General features: G+C 44.2%; 1 protein-coding gene across 9 annotated transcripts in view; it reads left to right on the forward strand.

Annotated features, from left to right (window-relative positions):
• MITF (melanocyte inducing transcription factor) overlaps positions 1-15,551 on the forward strand; it is a 100,256-nt gene that overhangs the window by 39,604 nt on the left and 45,101 nt on the right. For 2 of the 9 annotated variants that reach the window (XM_040568485.1, XM_040568486.1), the window contains exon 1: positions 12,189-12,259. The exons of the other annotated variants lie outside the window; for them this stretch is intronic. In XM_040568485.1, coding sequence (XP_040424419.1) covers positions 12,204-12,259 — 56 coding nt within the window. In that variant the 5' untranslated portion in view covers positions 12,189-12,203. Of the gene's footprint in view, positions 1-12,188; positions 12,260-15,551 lie in introns of those variants that run through there. 9 annotated transcript variants of the gene reach the window in all.

The following is a 15,551-nucleotide window of genomic DNA, read 5'->3' on the forward strand; positions in this document are numbered from 1 at the left end:
TTACGAACGCTGTGAGCTGATACATATCCACATATAAATCAGATATACGAACATAGCTGATGCTGCGTGTGTTGGAGATTTGCTTTGCCTTGAGATTGCTGTTTCAGTGCACTTTTCTCAGACGTAGTGAGGGCAGGTGAGTTTTCAGTGGAAAACAGTGTAAGAAGTAAGACAAAGTAAGCCTGTTGATGCCCTTGGGTTTGGGACTAAGTCCCCAGTTACTTGGATACGATGCGCTGAAAGTATGCCTGAATTTAGCGTTTTAAGTAAATGCTCAGTGGAAGTTTGCTATTTAATAAACGCATTAAAATCCTTCACCAGTTAAAAGCGTGGTCTTGCAATTTAACTTCAAATCCTAAGGTTGCTAGGACAAACACCATGAGAAATACATCTTGAATACGTGACAGAAACTTTCTCAAATAACTTCCAGTGATTGCTATTTGCTTAGATACCTGTTTGTTGAAGATACTGACTTAAAAAATAATAGGAAAATGTAAAAGACCTAAAAAGAAAGCAGGGATAGAGAATGAAAACTGCTCTTTGGGCAGGGAGATCTATTGGGATGGCTGAGCAATGGCATAGGAAGTTCCAAATATTTTTCTAGTGTCTGAAATGATATTGTCTGTGGTTTTTAGATAACAGATATGCAGGGGAGGAATAATTGAGCTGCTTTATCAGGCTGCTTACAGAAACTTGAAATTTGGCCTGATAATTGGATAAAAGGTTTTATCTTCATTTATGGTTGTTAATGGTCAGCAACTGCCATGTAAGAGTATAGATTGTCATTTAAGAAATTTATGCTTTATTTTTATTAAAATTGTAAATATCTTTTTTTCCTGCATTGTTCTACAAATATTGTTTCAAAAAACGTACCTTCTCTCTTTGCTACATGAAATAATATTTTGCTTTCAGATGCCAAGATTTTGGGAGTAGACTGATAGAATAGGGAAAATGTTACACTTGATATATTTATACAGAACATTTAACAGGGTTTTATGATGTTAGGAGGCTTTTTTAGTCTTTTTTTCCCCATTTTTTAATTTTTTCTTGTAAATAAAAAGTTTTGAAAGCACAAACATAAAAGTTTGAAATGACCTGTCACTAAAAGGTACAAAGAAACCTTCACGCTCTTGATCCTGGGTTCTGCATGTAGAACTTGAGTCTGCTTGGTTTTCCTCTATGGCAAACAAATTTTTGAAGTTTATTTTGGCAGTAAGTCATTCCCCCATTATGTTAAATAGGAGTGGGAGGATGTTTCCAAGCAGCATGTTGTTTTATTGCTATGCCAGAAATTCAATTTTAGGTCTATTTTCTGTAGGTACTTTTTTTTTTTTTTAATTTCCTTGTCTTCTTCCCATGCATCTGAAGGTCCCCAACCCCATTAGAAAAAGTTGTAATCACCTTTTTAATTGCAATGGGGAAAATATATGATTTGGCCATTCTGTCTTGAAGTGTGTTTACTGATAACGCTTTTATGCACATGAAATGCTGTCCAATACAGAAATGTGTGCAGGGTGGGTTCCACCTTGTATCTGCAAATGTGATTTAGAAGTTCCAAAGAGTTTCATTGTATTTAAGCTTGAACGAACAGTTTAGAAAACAGCAGTTACCTGCCAATATCAATTTTTGTTTGCTTCTCTAGAGGTGATGGTAACATTACAGAAAAGCTCTTGGGTGTTGCTTCTTGAAGGGTAGTGCTCCAGCGGTTTGTAGAATGATGCTGCTGTTGTACAATGCAATGCAAAAGTGAGAAATCTTAGGGTTTTTAAGCTGCTGCAGCTAATTTGAGAACAGACTGGCCTGTTCTGAACAAAACTGACTGAGCATGGTCTCTGTACCTGCTGGTTGCCCCAGTGAAGCAAGGTGAAGGAGTTGAGGAGGGAGAGAGGATCAGTGCAGGAGACTGATGGTGGAAAATGGGTCCGTCTGTGAGACATCCCTGAAGTGGTACATCCTTAAAGGAATTCTGTAAGAGTTCTCAGAGGTCAGTGAGTTGTTTAGGGTTTTTCTTTTTTGGCCTGGTTTCATTTTGTGGACATGACTCTCTGCTCATCTTCATCAAGCTTCCTTGGAAGTGCCCTGGACTTCTGTAAGAGGTCAGTCAGACCACATGGGAATCGTTCCTACTGGTGTCACTCTGGTACTTGCACATGGGCAGGGAAGGAGCTTTTCAACCTCTCAAACTATGACCTATCACTGGAATTACGGTAGCTTTTTATTGCCCTTTTTAATGGTGTTATACTGAGGTTTTCCTTAAACAAGGAAGGATACAACTTACCTGAAGTAATAGCTGTAGCATGGTTCTGTTGATTGGGAGGCAGCTGGTGTCAATCTTCAGTGCCTCCCTCGCTGGTGCTTGCTAGTGCTTCATTTGTAAGCCTTTTCTGGGCTACTGAAGGACCAAGGGTTTTGATCTGTTTTGCAAAAAAAAGAAACAAAACGAAAAACCAGCCTTTTGTCTGTGAAGTGCTTTATTCTGGCTGAATTTGCAGTGTCCAATTTACCTGTTGCCAGTTCTGCAGAGGTAAGTGGTGGGCTGGATGTTGAAATCTGTTTTTTGCCTAGGGCTTTTTTGTTCTTTTTTCAGGGGAATTTTTGAATCTTAGTCTGAAAAGATTTAATGTGCCGGCTCTTTGGTTGTGTTAAACGCTTGTTTGATTTTAAACCTCATATGTAAGCATTCAAGTACTAAAGACTTCAGTTTCAAACAACTTGTCTATGGATTTAATCATTAGAACACAATACTGAGTGCATTGATCACCTTTATTTTTTTTCTGCAACATAACATTTCCATCTTAACGTTGTGCATTTTGTAGAATCCTTTCTGCTTTTTCCCAAATATTTTTAAAAAACAATTTTAGCAGCATGAACTAAGGTAAGCGTCTCTAAAAAGTGCTTGCTCGGCTAGACAGGAGGATGTTTTTCAGGTTGCATGCTTTGGTTTTGTATGCTGCTTTTTTTTTTTTTTTCCCTCCAGAATAAATTAGACTATATTAAAAGGGCACTGGAGGCTGAAGCTCGTTGTTCCCAGACTGGAAATAAGTGAAGGTGTTCATTCTGCTCCACTTCTGAACTTCACTGAAAATTCTGGATGAGAAGCCCGGTAGAAGAACACTAACGAGATGCCGAGGGTTTGGTTTTGTGCTGGTGTAATGGACTGAAAGGATTCTTCTGCTAAACTTGTGAGTGGGTGTTGCAAGAATCTGGCAGGTTTACCTTCAGTTACATAACGTGCTGCTTGTCAGTGCTACATAGGATGGTTAAAGACACATGACTGTTGGCTGCAGGGGATGGATGGATGGATGGTAGTGGGATTTAGAGATGTAGTTTCAACTCTCATCTTTACCGCCCGGGCTGTGTGTTCCTAAGGAAGTCCCTTAAGAGGCTCTGCTCAAAATCGATGTGTTGAAAGGCATCATGGCTGATTGCAGATTTGTCTGAGGATGTGTGGGTGTTGGACCCTTCAGCTGCTGTCTTGCCTTTGAAAGGTGTCCCGCTAGATCTGCTCTGGATTAATGCTCCTTCTCTGCATGCCTTCTGTCTGCTCCACGTGCTCTTGCTGCAGAATATGTTATTTCTGGATTTGTGCTGTGGGGATGGGGTCCCCAAATCTTTGGGTTATTGTTTTTTTCCCTGGGATAGGAAGGGCAGGTGAACCTCTTGAAGCGTCAGAACTCTGGGATAGCAGAAAGTGGTGGGCGAACGTAGGGGTGGTGGTAGGGCCTGAGGGCAAAACAGAGTTAGTTCTCCTTGCAAAGCAAACTTCCTAGGAGGGACTGAGAGTTCAAAATCTGCTGTGAGTTATATGCATGTCATAAACATCTTGACTTGGAAAAAATATGTATGTATTTCAAGTGACTGACCGGTTTTGGCTGTGCAGCCTGGGCTGCTAGAGGCGCCCCCGGCCTGGACAGGAAGGCGTTGTGTGGAAACCTGGGGAGGCCTTCCAGGAGAAGGAAGTATGGTCGGTGTACTTTTATTGTTTGTTTTCTTTATTTTCTGAATAAAGAAGCAAATCTTTGCCAAAAACCTGCGACCTACGTGAACATTTGTTTTAGGGAAAGCTTTCTGAAGCTGACTCGGCAGGCCAGTTGAACTGAGTAATGTGGTGTGGTTGACAGGGAGAAAATCGGGGCTGAGGCAGAATCGTTCCAACGTTAATGAATAACAGCTTCTCATTTTCATCACCTGCTCCCACACTTTTCTAACTCTAGCTTTCTTTTTGCGCTGGTATGTCAGCTACTTGCACCACTTGCTGGGAGTTTTTGCATATTTAAGAAATACCGGCTTTGAGGAGTCTTTGCGTGATTAAAATTGACCATTATTTGGAGCCCGTTTTCAGACCTCTTGCTAATGTGAGTACTCAAAGTTAGTCTTATCCTTTGGCTTACTCCATTTGAACATGCAGCTGTGCCAAGTTAAGGAAGCATTTCCCCCCCCCCACCTTGGTCTCTGCGTGGTTCGGTACAGAAATCTGGGGAACAGTGTAAGAGCCAGCGCCGAAAGGTGGAGTCAGTTAACTGCAGGCACTGATTTGCAAAGCAGTGACATAGGCGCTCCAGTTATTTCCACATTAGACAAAAAGGAGGGGTCGCATTTTTGAGGTATTGTTTACTGCTCCAGTTCAACACTTCTGAACTCTGGCTCACTCAGCTGGGCTAACGGAGGAGAGGATCTGGGCAACAACGCTCCCAAAGGTGGGGGCGAGAGGCGGTTCCAAGAAATTGCAGCACAAGCGCTGCTGACACTTGCTTTCCAGCCGGTCCAGCAAGCCAGAAGATAAGGGGAGTATTTCATTAGGGTCTGAACGTGCCGGTAGCTCTAGAGGAGCATCTTTATTTTGGTAGGATCTGGTAAGAAACCTTCTCATGTTGTCATGCTCACCTTCCAGAAGGGCAGCGTTTCGCCATGCTGGTAAATGTAAGGAGAATGGTTTAATACAGCACTAGATTCCAGCACTACTGCTCTGCCAAAGAGTTTAGTTTGTGTTGTCGTGTGTCTGTCCTATTGGAGTCCTTGGCTGGAGGGCATCTTTTGTGGCCCTTATTTCATGACCGGCTGCTTCGCTCTGCAGTGACCTGCTTTGATTAGGCAGCGGGGCTTTGAAAAGATGCACGTTGTTCCTTTGCCAGTCCTCCAGCTGGAAACTGTTTGGGGACTGGACTTCTCAGAATATAACTGTTGGTACTAATTTAATCTTACTCATAGCTGGTTTATATCACTTGGTGAAATGCCAAGGTTGTTCTTTTCTGGGTGTTTGTTTCTCCGCGATATTTATAGACAGCAACACTCATCCCTGTCAACCTCCATTTTGTGAGATTAAAAAGCCAAACTTTTCTTTACCTTCCCGCTCTGAAGTGGGCTCTGTGTCTCTCATCGCTTCAATTTCAGTTCCATATTCTTGAGCACAGGTGCCCAGGCATGAGCCTTTGCCCACAGGATCCTACACAGGTGTCCTGTACCACTGGCACCAATGTTTCTCTGTCCTCTTTGGTATGACCTTGTCTGGTTCAGCCTGAAACTGCTGCTGCTTACGCTTGCGTTACAGTGCTGGCCTTTAGGACATTAGGAATGGTTCATTCACCTGGGCTGGAGCTGGGGTCCTTCAGCCTGGAGAAGAGAAGGCTCTGGGGAGACCTTATAGCGGCCCTCCAGTACCTAAAGGGGGCTACAGGGCAGCTGGGGAGGGGCTCTTTGTCAGGGGGTGTGGTGACAGGGCAAGGGGAATGGCTTTAAACTAAAAGAGGGTAGGTTTAGATTAGATGTTAGGAAGAAATTCTTTACTCAGAGGGTGGTGAGGCTCAGGAACACGTTGCCCAGAGAAGCTGTGGATGCCCCATCCCTGGCAGTGCCAAAGGCCAGGCTGGATGGGGCTGGGGGGCAGCCTGGGCTGGTGGGAGGTGTCCCTGCCCACGGCAGGGGGTGGAACTGGGTGACCTTTAAGGTCCCTCCCAGTCGCAACCATTCCATGATTGTGTGAGTTTATAAATTCCTCACTGAAATCCTAACGAAGGACCACAACATGTTGTGCTTTGAAAAATCCTAATGGAGCCTTGGCAGCTCACCAGAAGTCAGGCTAGCTTTGTTCTGCTGTTCTTTCCTATTCGAACATGTCAGTGTGGTTTGCACGGGATGAGCTGTTTCTCCTGAACTATTTTCTGAAACAATAAAGACCGAATGCATCAGTTGTAAGTCAGGGGGAATTTTACTTTGATCAGCGATGTTTCCCAGAAGTGTCAATGGGTCCAGGTCCACAGCCTCAGCAGAGGCATTCGGTGCAGACGATTGAGGTTACTGGATTGAAAAGCTAACGTTGAAAGAAAGTAAGTGGGAGTATAAAGAGAGATCCACGAAAGCCAGTGAGCAACCCAGGTGTGTAATCTGGTAATGAGTTAATGCTGCCTCTTTATAGGGGAGAAAAAACAAGGTAATTTTAATGTTCTGGCTTGAACTCAAGGTAGTGCCTCATGGCCACGGTGCAGGCTGGTGGAAGCTGCCGCACGGTTTGGGGCTTGCAGTTGCTGAAATACTTGTTTTCTGAAAAATGTCAAATCAGTGCCCAAAGTGGGGAGGGGAGAGCAGGACCTGGGAGGGTGCTGTTAGAGCCCAGACACCCGCTTGGTATCACGGTGTTCCTGAAGCAATTGCCCGCACTTTGTTTACTTGGGGTGACGTGGATGTTTCACCCTCTGCCTCTTTGCTCTTTTTTATCCATACTGCGAGTAGTGCCGCGTCAGCCGGCAGGCTGGGGGAAGCAGGGGACAAAGCTCCATCTAGTGTATGAAGTGAGGTGGCTGGGAGCTAGGAAAAGAAGAAACCCTGCAGGAGATGGCTTTCCATAGTCCAGGCGGGGATTTTGTGGGTTTTGCTAAATTGCAAATAGGATTGGAAACACTTAAATGGTGCAAGTGTTAATCGAATAACTTTGGCATTCTGCAAGCTGATAGCCATTTTCTGTGAGCACGTTTATGTATGCCAGCATGTGAAGAGGTTAATATTAGATTTATTAACATTTTAAGTAGCCTATAATCAATTCTAGGCAAAACCAAATATGTGTACTTCTATTAAGATTAGGATTTGTACAGCCAGGTTATAACTCTGCAAAGACAAAGAGAAGAGATATGGAAGTATAACGATATATAAAGGTAATGCTTTTAATCTAAATATATTTTGATTCTTCCTGATGTGTGCAATCTTAAACTGCAGTAAGCTTTAGGTAAAATGTCTTGTCCGTTCTTACTTGCATTATTGTCTGCTTTTAAAGACAAAACAAGAACAACAAATCGTCTTGTTTGTTCTGGAGGTTGCTAAAAATAGATAAATATTTTTCCCTGACTACTTGGAAAACCAATTGTAGTTCCTGAATGTGACTTTGCAGCAGCCACTAAAGGATGGGAAAAATATCCCCCGTGTATTAGACAAAGATTGGCAGCTCAACATTGGGCAACTACTAAATTTTTAGTTAAATTGAGCAAATGGTTGTATGGCCAAAACAGACTATTGTGATCTAATGCAGATTTTCTTCTGTAGATAGTGGAGAAAACTTTTTCTTTTTTCCTTTTTCTTAATTTACCTATGGTGTCCCATCCTTATCCAAAAATATGCCTCCTGTCCCAGGACGTCTTGGTACCAGTTGGCAGAACTTGTCATTGCTGGCAGTGGTGGCTTTTTGAGATTTCTGTGAAATTGTGATCCCAAGGACCTGTGTATTCCCTTCCTCCCTTTGTTTGTCATAGTTTTGAACATATTGGGCATGTTAAGGGTTCTTAATGCTCGAGAAGGATCAGGACTAGAAGGCGGGTGAGTGAAGAGAAGGTCAACTTTTCATCCAAACCGCAAAGTTGAAGTAAGGGGATGGTTTCTAGTACTAAACTCTCTGAAACAAGAAGTTAAAGGAACTGGAGGGGGTCATTTTGCTGTCAGCAGCCGCAGCTTTGCCAAGCATTTGTTTTGCAAAACGGTGCAGCTGCTACCAGGTCCGGGCTGAGAGCCGTTACTGTGAGGCTTTTTAGGGACAGCAGCGCTCCGTCGGCTGCTGGGCTCCAGCAGGTTTGGAACTGTACAGCATTTCCAGGTGACTTTGCAAGTTTGTAAATCTGGTTGACTAATGTAGTGTTGTATAGTTGTCTGCTGTGGCCTGAAATAACAGAAGGTGGGGATTGCTGCTCCACAGCATCGGTGGGTGCTTCCGCAGGTACTTTGCCAAGGTCCCGAGTGCTAAATAAACCAGATTAAAGAAAGCCATGTAGCAAGAAGTCATGATTAACCGTAGTCTTTGCATGATTTATTGGTTATAAACGAAGTGGCTGCCTTTATGTTATTTTTTTGTCCTGGTAACTAAGGCAGATGTGAACTTCTAAGTCCAGTGAAGCGTCTTCTGGCTCTCGCCCCTGTTTACGTGATTCGGGAGTTTGCAGTAGTTGCACAACAAACATTGCTGTAGCTGTCAATAGAACTAGCTGTTCGAGCACTCTGCTTCTGGCAGTGCAGAAGAGATGAAGGTCTAACAAAAGGCTTGTGTATAACTTTGACTTGGCAGCTTTTTTTCAAAAAGAAATCAATAGCTGTAATGCGTTTTGAAAAGTGGGACGTAGTATTCATGGAACGGGTCTGTCTGAGCAGCTTACGCGGACAGCGTGTCTCAGTTGTCATGGAACAGCAGAGCGTGGTGCCTGCTGAGTGGTGTTAATACAGGCTTTCTCTAGAACTGCAGCAGCTGGATTACTTTTCAAGAATGTATTTGCGTGCACAGAATTTGTCCTGGTGTCCCTTCTGATGCATTTTAGGTGCAACATAAGACAGATGCATAACCGAAGGGTGACCCCAAATGAAATTAAGGTAGTGTATCAGCAGCCTCTATTTATGAGGTTTTCAAGACTTATGAATAGATCAGGGAGGATCTTTTCTATATATCTTGACGCTTTGTAAAATCAGAAAGTATAAACGTTGCTTGCATGTTCTTATTTTGAATTAATCTATTCTGTATCATGTTTTTGATTTGGTATTTGTCTCATTTACATGTTAACCTAACTGCAAGTAGTTATTTTCCTCTTCTGCTCTCCTTGTAATTCATGAGTAGTTTCTGACTAGAAACGAGGTGCAGAATTTTATTTTACTTTTTTTAAAGTAGGTGGTGGTGGAATTGCTAGAAAAGTCCCTGGAAATGCCAGTTTCCTGGAAGTCCAGCCATTCACAAAAATCTGTGGTATCGGTTTGAAGGCTGCAGTTCATATAGATGTCATGAAATTAAAATAGAATTTACAGCTGCTAGTGGATGGAGAGGTCCTGTAGTCCACACTTCCACGTCTTGTGCCAGCTGCAGAACAAAACCGGAGGTGAGGCTGACATGACCCACGGCACACACTTGAGGGTTGTAAGCACGCAGAAACCATTCCCATTTTGGGAAATCCCTGAGCCAGGAGTGGTAGGGGTTTGGGAGCTTGCTCGGGGAAGCTGCCTGACAGGCATGCCTTGTTCCCATCCTGCTCCCTGCACATCTGCTGCTGGTTGCTGCCTGAGGGGTGCTCTGCCAGGCAGACTTTCAGCCAGTCTGTAGCAGGGGAAGGAGAGGCACCGTGGGGCAGGGAACCGTGTGCTGGATGTGGCTGTACTGAGGATGCTGCTGAGTCCCCCGGTAGCGTTGCAGTGTTAGCCGATGGACTGCTGGCATTTGCTTTCTCCAGGAGCCTTTGTTTGAGGTTACTCCAAGGCAGGGATTTTGCTGGTTGTATTAAATGGCCTGAGCAGGGGAGTTGAAGGCCATCTCCGCAGTAGTTGTTTGCAGTTTGGCAATGTTTCCAGCGAATGACTGTCATTTTGCTTGGCCTCAATTAGCAAGTTTGTAAACATCGCTGCTGCTTTCTTACACGGACAGCTGGAGCTTTTCCCACCTTGCTGTCTGTGCTGTGAATACCCAACGCAGCAAGAGCGGTACATCTGTCCTGCGATTGCAAATTGCAGTTGCAGTATAAATATCCAAATGGTAAGTGAAGCAACTGTTGCTGAATGAAAGGCTTTTTCCCCCTCAGTAGTTCAGCCTTTACAGTTACATAATGATTTTGCCCCAGTAATTCTTCTACGAATAGCCAAAAATGTAGAAGAACTATAAGTAATGCTTGAAGAATAAAACTCAAGTTTGTTTAAAATGCATGGACACTGAGGAATTAGTTTGCGCGGCCAAGAATTTTGTTAGAAAGAGAAGTTGCCAAACACACTCCCTGGTCAGGTCCTGTAATGACCAGCTAACCCTGTGGCTACAAATTGAAGTGAGAGTTTGCATAACATCTGTCCAAGATGATTTTAGAGTTCTCAGTAACATGTTAGGGGTTGTTTTTTTCCTTCGTATTTCGTATTCGCTGTAATGAGCAAGTCATACACACTGATCACACAGACGCTTCACGTATTGAGCACTGAAAGTTCACTTTGTGGTTTTCATTATGACTGTTTGGGGTTCTTAATCATTTAAAGCAAATCTTTCATAAACACTTTCTCTTTTGCTTCTTAAGATCCTGTTTGCCGAGCATACCAGAATGAGGATGTCATCTGCATGAGATGAGATTTCGAGCTGCCTTGTGTTCTTTGGAAAGAACTAAATAGCGTTGTGACAAGCGGAGTCAGTAAGCAGAAAACTAAGGATGAGCAGAGGGATTCAGATTGGGAATGGCTGGGTTCCTGCAAACCTCTAGAAGCATGGTGGCTTTTTAGCTTGGCGAGTTTCGGAGCAGATGAATGAGGGGTAGAAGCTGTGAGCACAACACATTTGGGCCTTGTTTTCTGCAGGGCTGGCTGCCTGTGTGAATAAACTTGCGAGCTGACTGCGTAGTGTGATAGATACGTCACTGTCTAAATCAAGATACAATGAGAAAGGGATGTGAAGTCAGATTTTGGGACTACGTAGGTACAAAGTGTCAAAACGCATGGTGATGTACTTCATCTTCCCTCTTGGCGACAGCGTTATCTTCTCTATTTACTCAGATAAAAGAAGGTAAATTCTGTATTACAAAATCAAGAACTACAAAGGTTATTAATGGCGTGTTATCTCCTCGCTTTTTATTTTATCACCTTTTGGTTGTTCTAGCTATCTGGCTTTCTGTTGTAGAATGTTTTGCAAATGTGTGCAGAGTTCTTTAGAGGGGTAAGTACCGATAACAGGAAAGTGGCATCTGAAATGGCTCAAAAAGTCCTTAACAAGGCAACTATTCAGTCTATCAGGCAAAAGGCAAATTTGCCTCATGCTCTTTTTTCTTTTTTTTCTCCTGTAATATATTCGCTAAATTTGTGATGGCTTCATAAGTTTGAGGAAGAGCACGAAACCAGGGTTTAGTAATGCTAAGTTTTAAATTCCTTTAACCCCTTGTGGAATGTTTTTGAGTGCTTGGGGTATTTGTGTGCATAGGTATCTCACCTGCTTGCTGATCTTGTGCTGAGCAGGGATTCTCCCTGTTTGAACAGAGCTGGGACTCGGTAAAGAGTGTGTCCAGCCTCCACGCAGTTACAGATATACATCGAGTTACTGTGAGGTGCGTGCACAGTGATTCCTCTGCAGAGTTTCACTGAGGGGATCTTTGAAAGCGCAGGAGTTATCTGTCTCCCAGAAAGCAGGTTGTCTTGCACCCGTCTGTTCCCTTCGTCCTTTTGGTGATAAAGATCCTGAGAAAGCTGTACTGCTACAGACAGCTCTGTCCGCCCCTCTGATGGCATTAGTGGCCTGATCACTCCCCTTTTAATTAAAGAATGGGCTGAGTGCTTTCAACACCGGCGCATATCTCCTGTTGTGGGGTGGGGCGTGAGAGGGCCGAGCGGGTCTCAGGCCCTTCAGGGACAACACAATGCGGGGCTTTTCCTTCTGCAGCCCTGTCAGGTCGTATCCATTCCTGTCCCAGGGCAGTCTCGAGCAGTACTTTGTGCAGTGAAGCAAGCCGGGCGCTGAGATCCCAACCCTGACCGCCTGGACCATTGGGAGTCCCTTGGGGTTGCCGTGAGGCCTCGTGAGGCCCCAGCCCCTGCTCGGCGGTAGGTGCTGGATTGCACAGGTCTGCAGTGCCGGCGGGCGCTGGGCACCGCTGCCCACGCTGCTCCCGGGGATTGGAGTTGCCAGGGCCTTATCCGGAGCCACCCCTAGAGACACGGCCCTGCCAGGCCTGGCCTGACTTTCACCCAGGCGTTCTGCAAAAGCCCTCTCGGACAAAAGGGGGGGAGCAAAGATGGAGGCCGTTAGAGTTGAGAGGGCCATGCCGCGCTCCTTGGCCAGCTGCTGCCTGTAAGTGACGCTTCGAGCGAGCGCCTCAGGACGGAGGTGGTGGTCTGGGAGCCAGGTGCTGCGCTGGGGAGCTGCCTGCCCCTGCCTTGCAGGAGGGGAAGGCTCGTGAAGCCCTCCCTCTGCATTTTTATTTGTCGTTTTTAAATAATATACATGCGTATCGTCTTCTGAAAGTTCATGGCAAGCACAAACATTTGAGCTAATGGGGGATTGTTGTGGGATAAGAACGCCACAGGTAACGGTAGCGAGACCAAACAGTTCGTGTGTCTGACAGCGCCCGTGTGCTTTAGCGCTGCGTGCACACCCCGGGAGCACCTGGAAGATGCTCGTCCCTTACGGAGCTTCTTGCGGCTCCCCCTTTCACTAGAGCTTTCTCCTTCCCCTGCTATTTCTTGGTTCAGTTTCGACACAAACAGATCTGGTGCATTTTAGTGATTATTTTAGCCGGTGTATATATAGAAGCCTTTGAAGGTTGTGTAGGTTTGTAATTATTCATCTCCCCTTTAACAGAAACGGTAGTAAAGAATTGTAAAATGTGACCTTTGCAGCTTTTATACTGAACCTCTTTCGTTTTACCTTGTTACTTATTCCGGTGGTAGCCGAGCTTCCCAAGCTGTACTGAAAGCTGTGTGCCCAAGTAAACAGGCATTCAAGCAGATCAACTTATGGCATTTTATTAAGTCAACGCTCATGCAAAAGCCACCTCCAGAGCTTAATAATTAGTTACTGAGTGCTCCTGGGTCATGAGAGAGGTTTTCATTAAGTTCAAAAAGCATTATGTTCAGCAGCTTGTGAAGGTGTGTTTTAAAGACGGGAAGAAAAATGGAAAACTTCTAAATCGTGTACAGCTACTTAAAAAGAAAAAATCGTAGAGGATTAAATTGTCTGTCGATGTGAGTGCTGGTTGTTATCTATTTAAAGACAGGTGTATCTACTAAACTCAGTTCTGTTTGTAGCTCAGCCATTAGCTCCTGGGTAGGGGACGTCGTTGACTGTGTGTGTCGGAGGAAGAGAGCAATGGAGGGAGAGGAAAATGTTTGCCTGGATGATGGTGGAGCAGGTGCCACAGCAGGCAGCTTGTCTCTTCGAACGTGTAACTTTCAAATGCAGAAACCTTTATTAAAGAGGAAACAGCCCTTGCTTTACTGTGGAGGCTGATAAAGGTCCTGCACCATTTATGTAATTGCTGGCCTTACTGCTCTGTCCTTGACAACAAAGGACATAAAGTGGTGCCAATTTTTTTTAGCATTGATATGCCGGTTCAGTGCCAGCCAATTGGCTCGCTGAGCGGAGTGTCGCCGTAACCCCCAATCAATTATTAAATTTTAGGAATGAAGTACAGAGTGCTGCTGGGAAATTGCTGGAGTAGTTTTCTTGTACCTAGAATCCCTCTCGATGGCTGAAGATAGGGGAGAAAACTTATTTTTGTTGTAATCAGCTCCCTCTTATATTTACTTTTCTTTTGTCTTCTCTTTTGGTATCCTTCCCTTTTCTGTTGCTCATCCCTGTGGCAAACAGCAATGCTGACAGGCAGGTTAGATGCTGCTAACATTTATAGTACTGGCAACAAAAAGCATCTGGAGTTTTTACTGCTTGGTAGAGACGCTGCAACTGGAATCTCTACAAATAAGTTGTTTTGAGAGACACGATAGCACTCATTGAGCAGGAGGAGTGTCGGAGGGGAGTTGTGTGGGTGTCTCTTTTGATAATGCCTTCTGTAGGTCGGGCCAGGTGTTTGAATTGTCGGCAACCTTTCATCTACTTGCTTTCAAGATCGGGAGTGATGTTCTTATGCTAATATCAGATGCTTCAGTGTGGATGCCTTGCTTTTCTCCATAAATACTGATGAATGAAGTAAGGGTAAGGCATTAAATATAAGCATTTAAATGCCGTTTCTTACCTCAGACCTCTAAGGTCTGGTGCAGCTCCATGGGTTTCTGGAGGCACTACAACTTCTGCTTCTCTTGGCTGATTTCTCTGCAGGCTAACCCACTGCTAAACAGTTGGCATGGACAGAGAACAATAACCTCCCTCTTGTGTGGCGTTGCTCTGCGTACAGCAGGGCAGTAGGTCTTGCCAAAGCAAGTGTTTTTTGAAAGCTTGTTGTTTTTTTTTTTTTCATTCCACTTTCAAGTCTTGTGAAATCTGTGCTGCTACTGCCCTCCCCTCTAGGCAAGACTACATGTGGAGTGGCTGGAGACCTTGTAAGTAAAAAGGACTGACAGCTAACTGAGAGGCATTTTTTTGGGGGGGATGTATTTTACTTGATTCTTGTTCACCCGTGTCCGAGGAACCTGGGGCTGTGTGTGGGGTCTGAAGGGCAGAGCCAGGATGAGCTCTCCAGGCTGGTGCTATTCTATATCAGGCACAGTCTCTGCCTTCTGGCATATCAGCCAAAACCGGTGGCTTCATACCATACTGACAGGGACTCCCTCCCCTAAATCTTTTGCTAAATCTTTTTTTAATGCTAAACTCGATCAAATTCTAGTTCAGACAGACCAAAATAAATGAAAAAGCCCTGAAAAGCCCCTTTGCTGGGTAAAGATTACAGGGTGTGGAAACGATGCGTATTGTTTTAGCTACAACTTCCATGCGCAGCGGGCAAATGGGGGGCACAGGCTGTTGGGCTATTCACAGAACCAGAAAGGAGAAGTCATTACCAAAATGTCAGAGCTCTTGGACGTGTTTCTTGATGGTGTCTTCAGAATGTCTTCTGCTGAGCATCACCCTCTGACACGTAGGTCAGCTGCGCACATACCTATCTGAAACGTTTCAGGTAGGCATTTGTCAGATCCTGTCTGAAGCCAAGTATCCCATGGCTGTTGCCAGAGAACAAAAGAGTGATGGGCAAACAGGTGGGGTTTTTTTGTTTGTTCTGTGTGTGTTTTTAAATGAGGAACTGTTTGGAAGAGCTTTGGGTTTGAGTAGTTGGTCTGTGCTTTTAACTTGTAGTTTGTCTAAAAACCTAATGTTGGAATTAAAAATAATAATTTGGAACTGGTTTTTTTTAACAAATATGCGGGTAATGAAAAATGTGTGTAAACCAGACAAGTAATGCATGTGTACTGGAGAACATGTTTAATCAGTTTGTAAGAATTGAAAACAAAATTGACTGACTTTTGACTAGTTTGGCTTTTTGTCTGAGGAGACAGAAATCAAATCACTGGTACCCATCTGAACAGGCAGGATGATTCCAAACCGTATGGGGTCTGTAATCACTTGAGTTGATAGCAATGAAATAAAACTTGGTTGTAATCTGACCAGTTGTTTTGTATTATGTAACAGCCATCTG

This window comes from Cygnus olor, chromosome 10, assembly GCF_009769625.2.
Source record: "Cygnus olor isolate bCygOlo1 chromosome 10, bCygOlo1.pri.v2, whole genome shotgun sequence".
Taxonomy (NCBI): Eukaryota; Metazoa; Chordata; class Aves; order Anseriformes; family Anatidae; genus Cygnus; species Cygnus olor.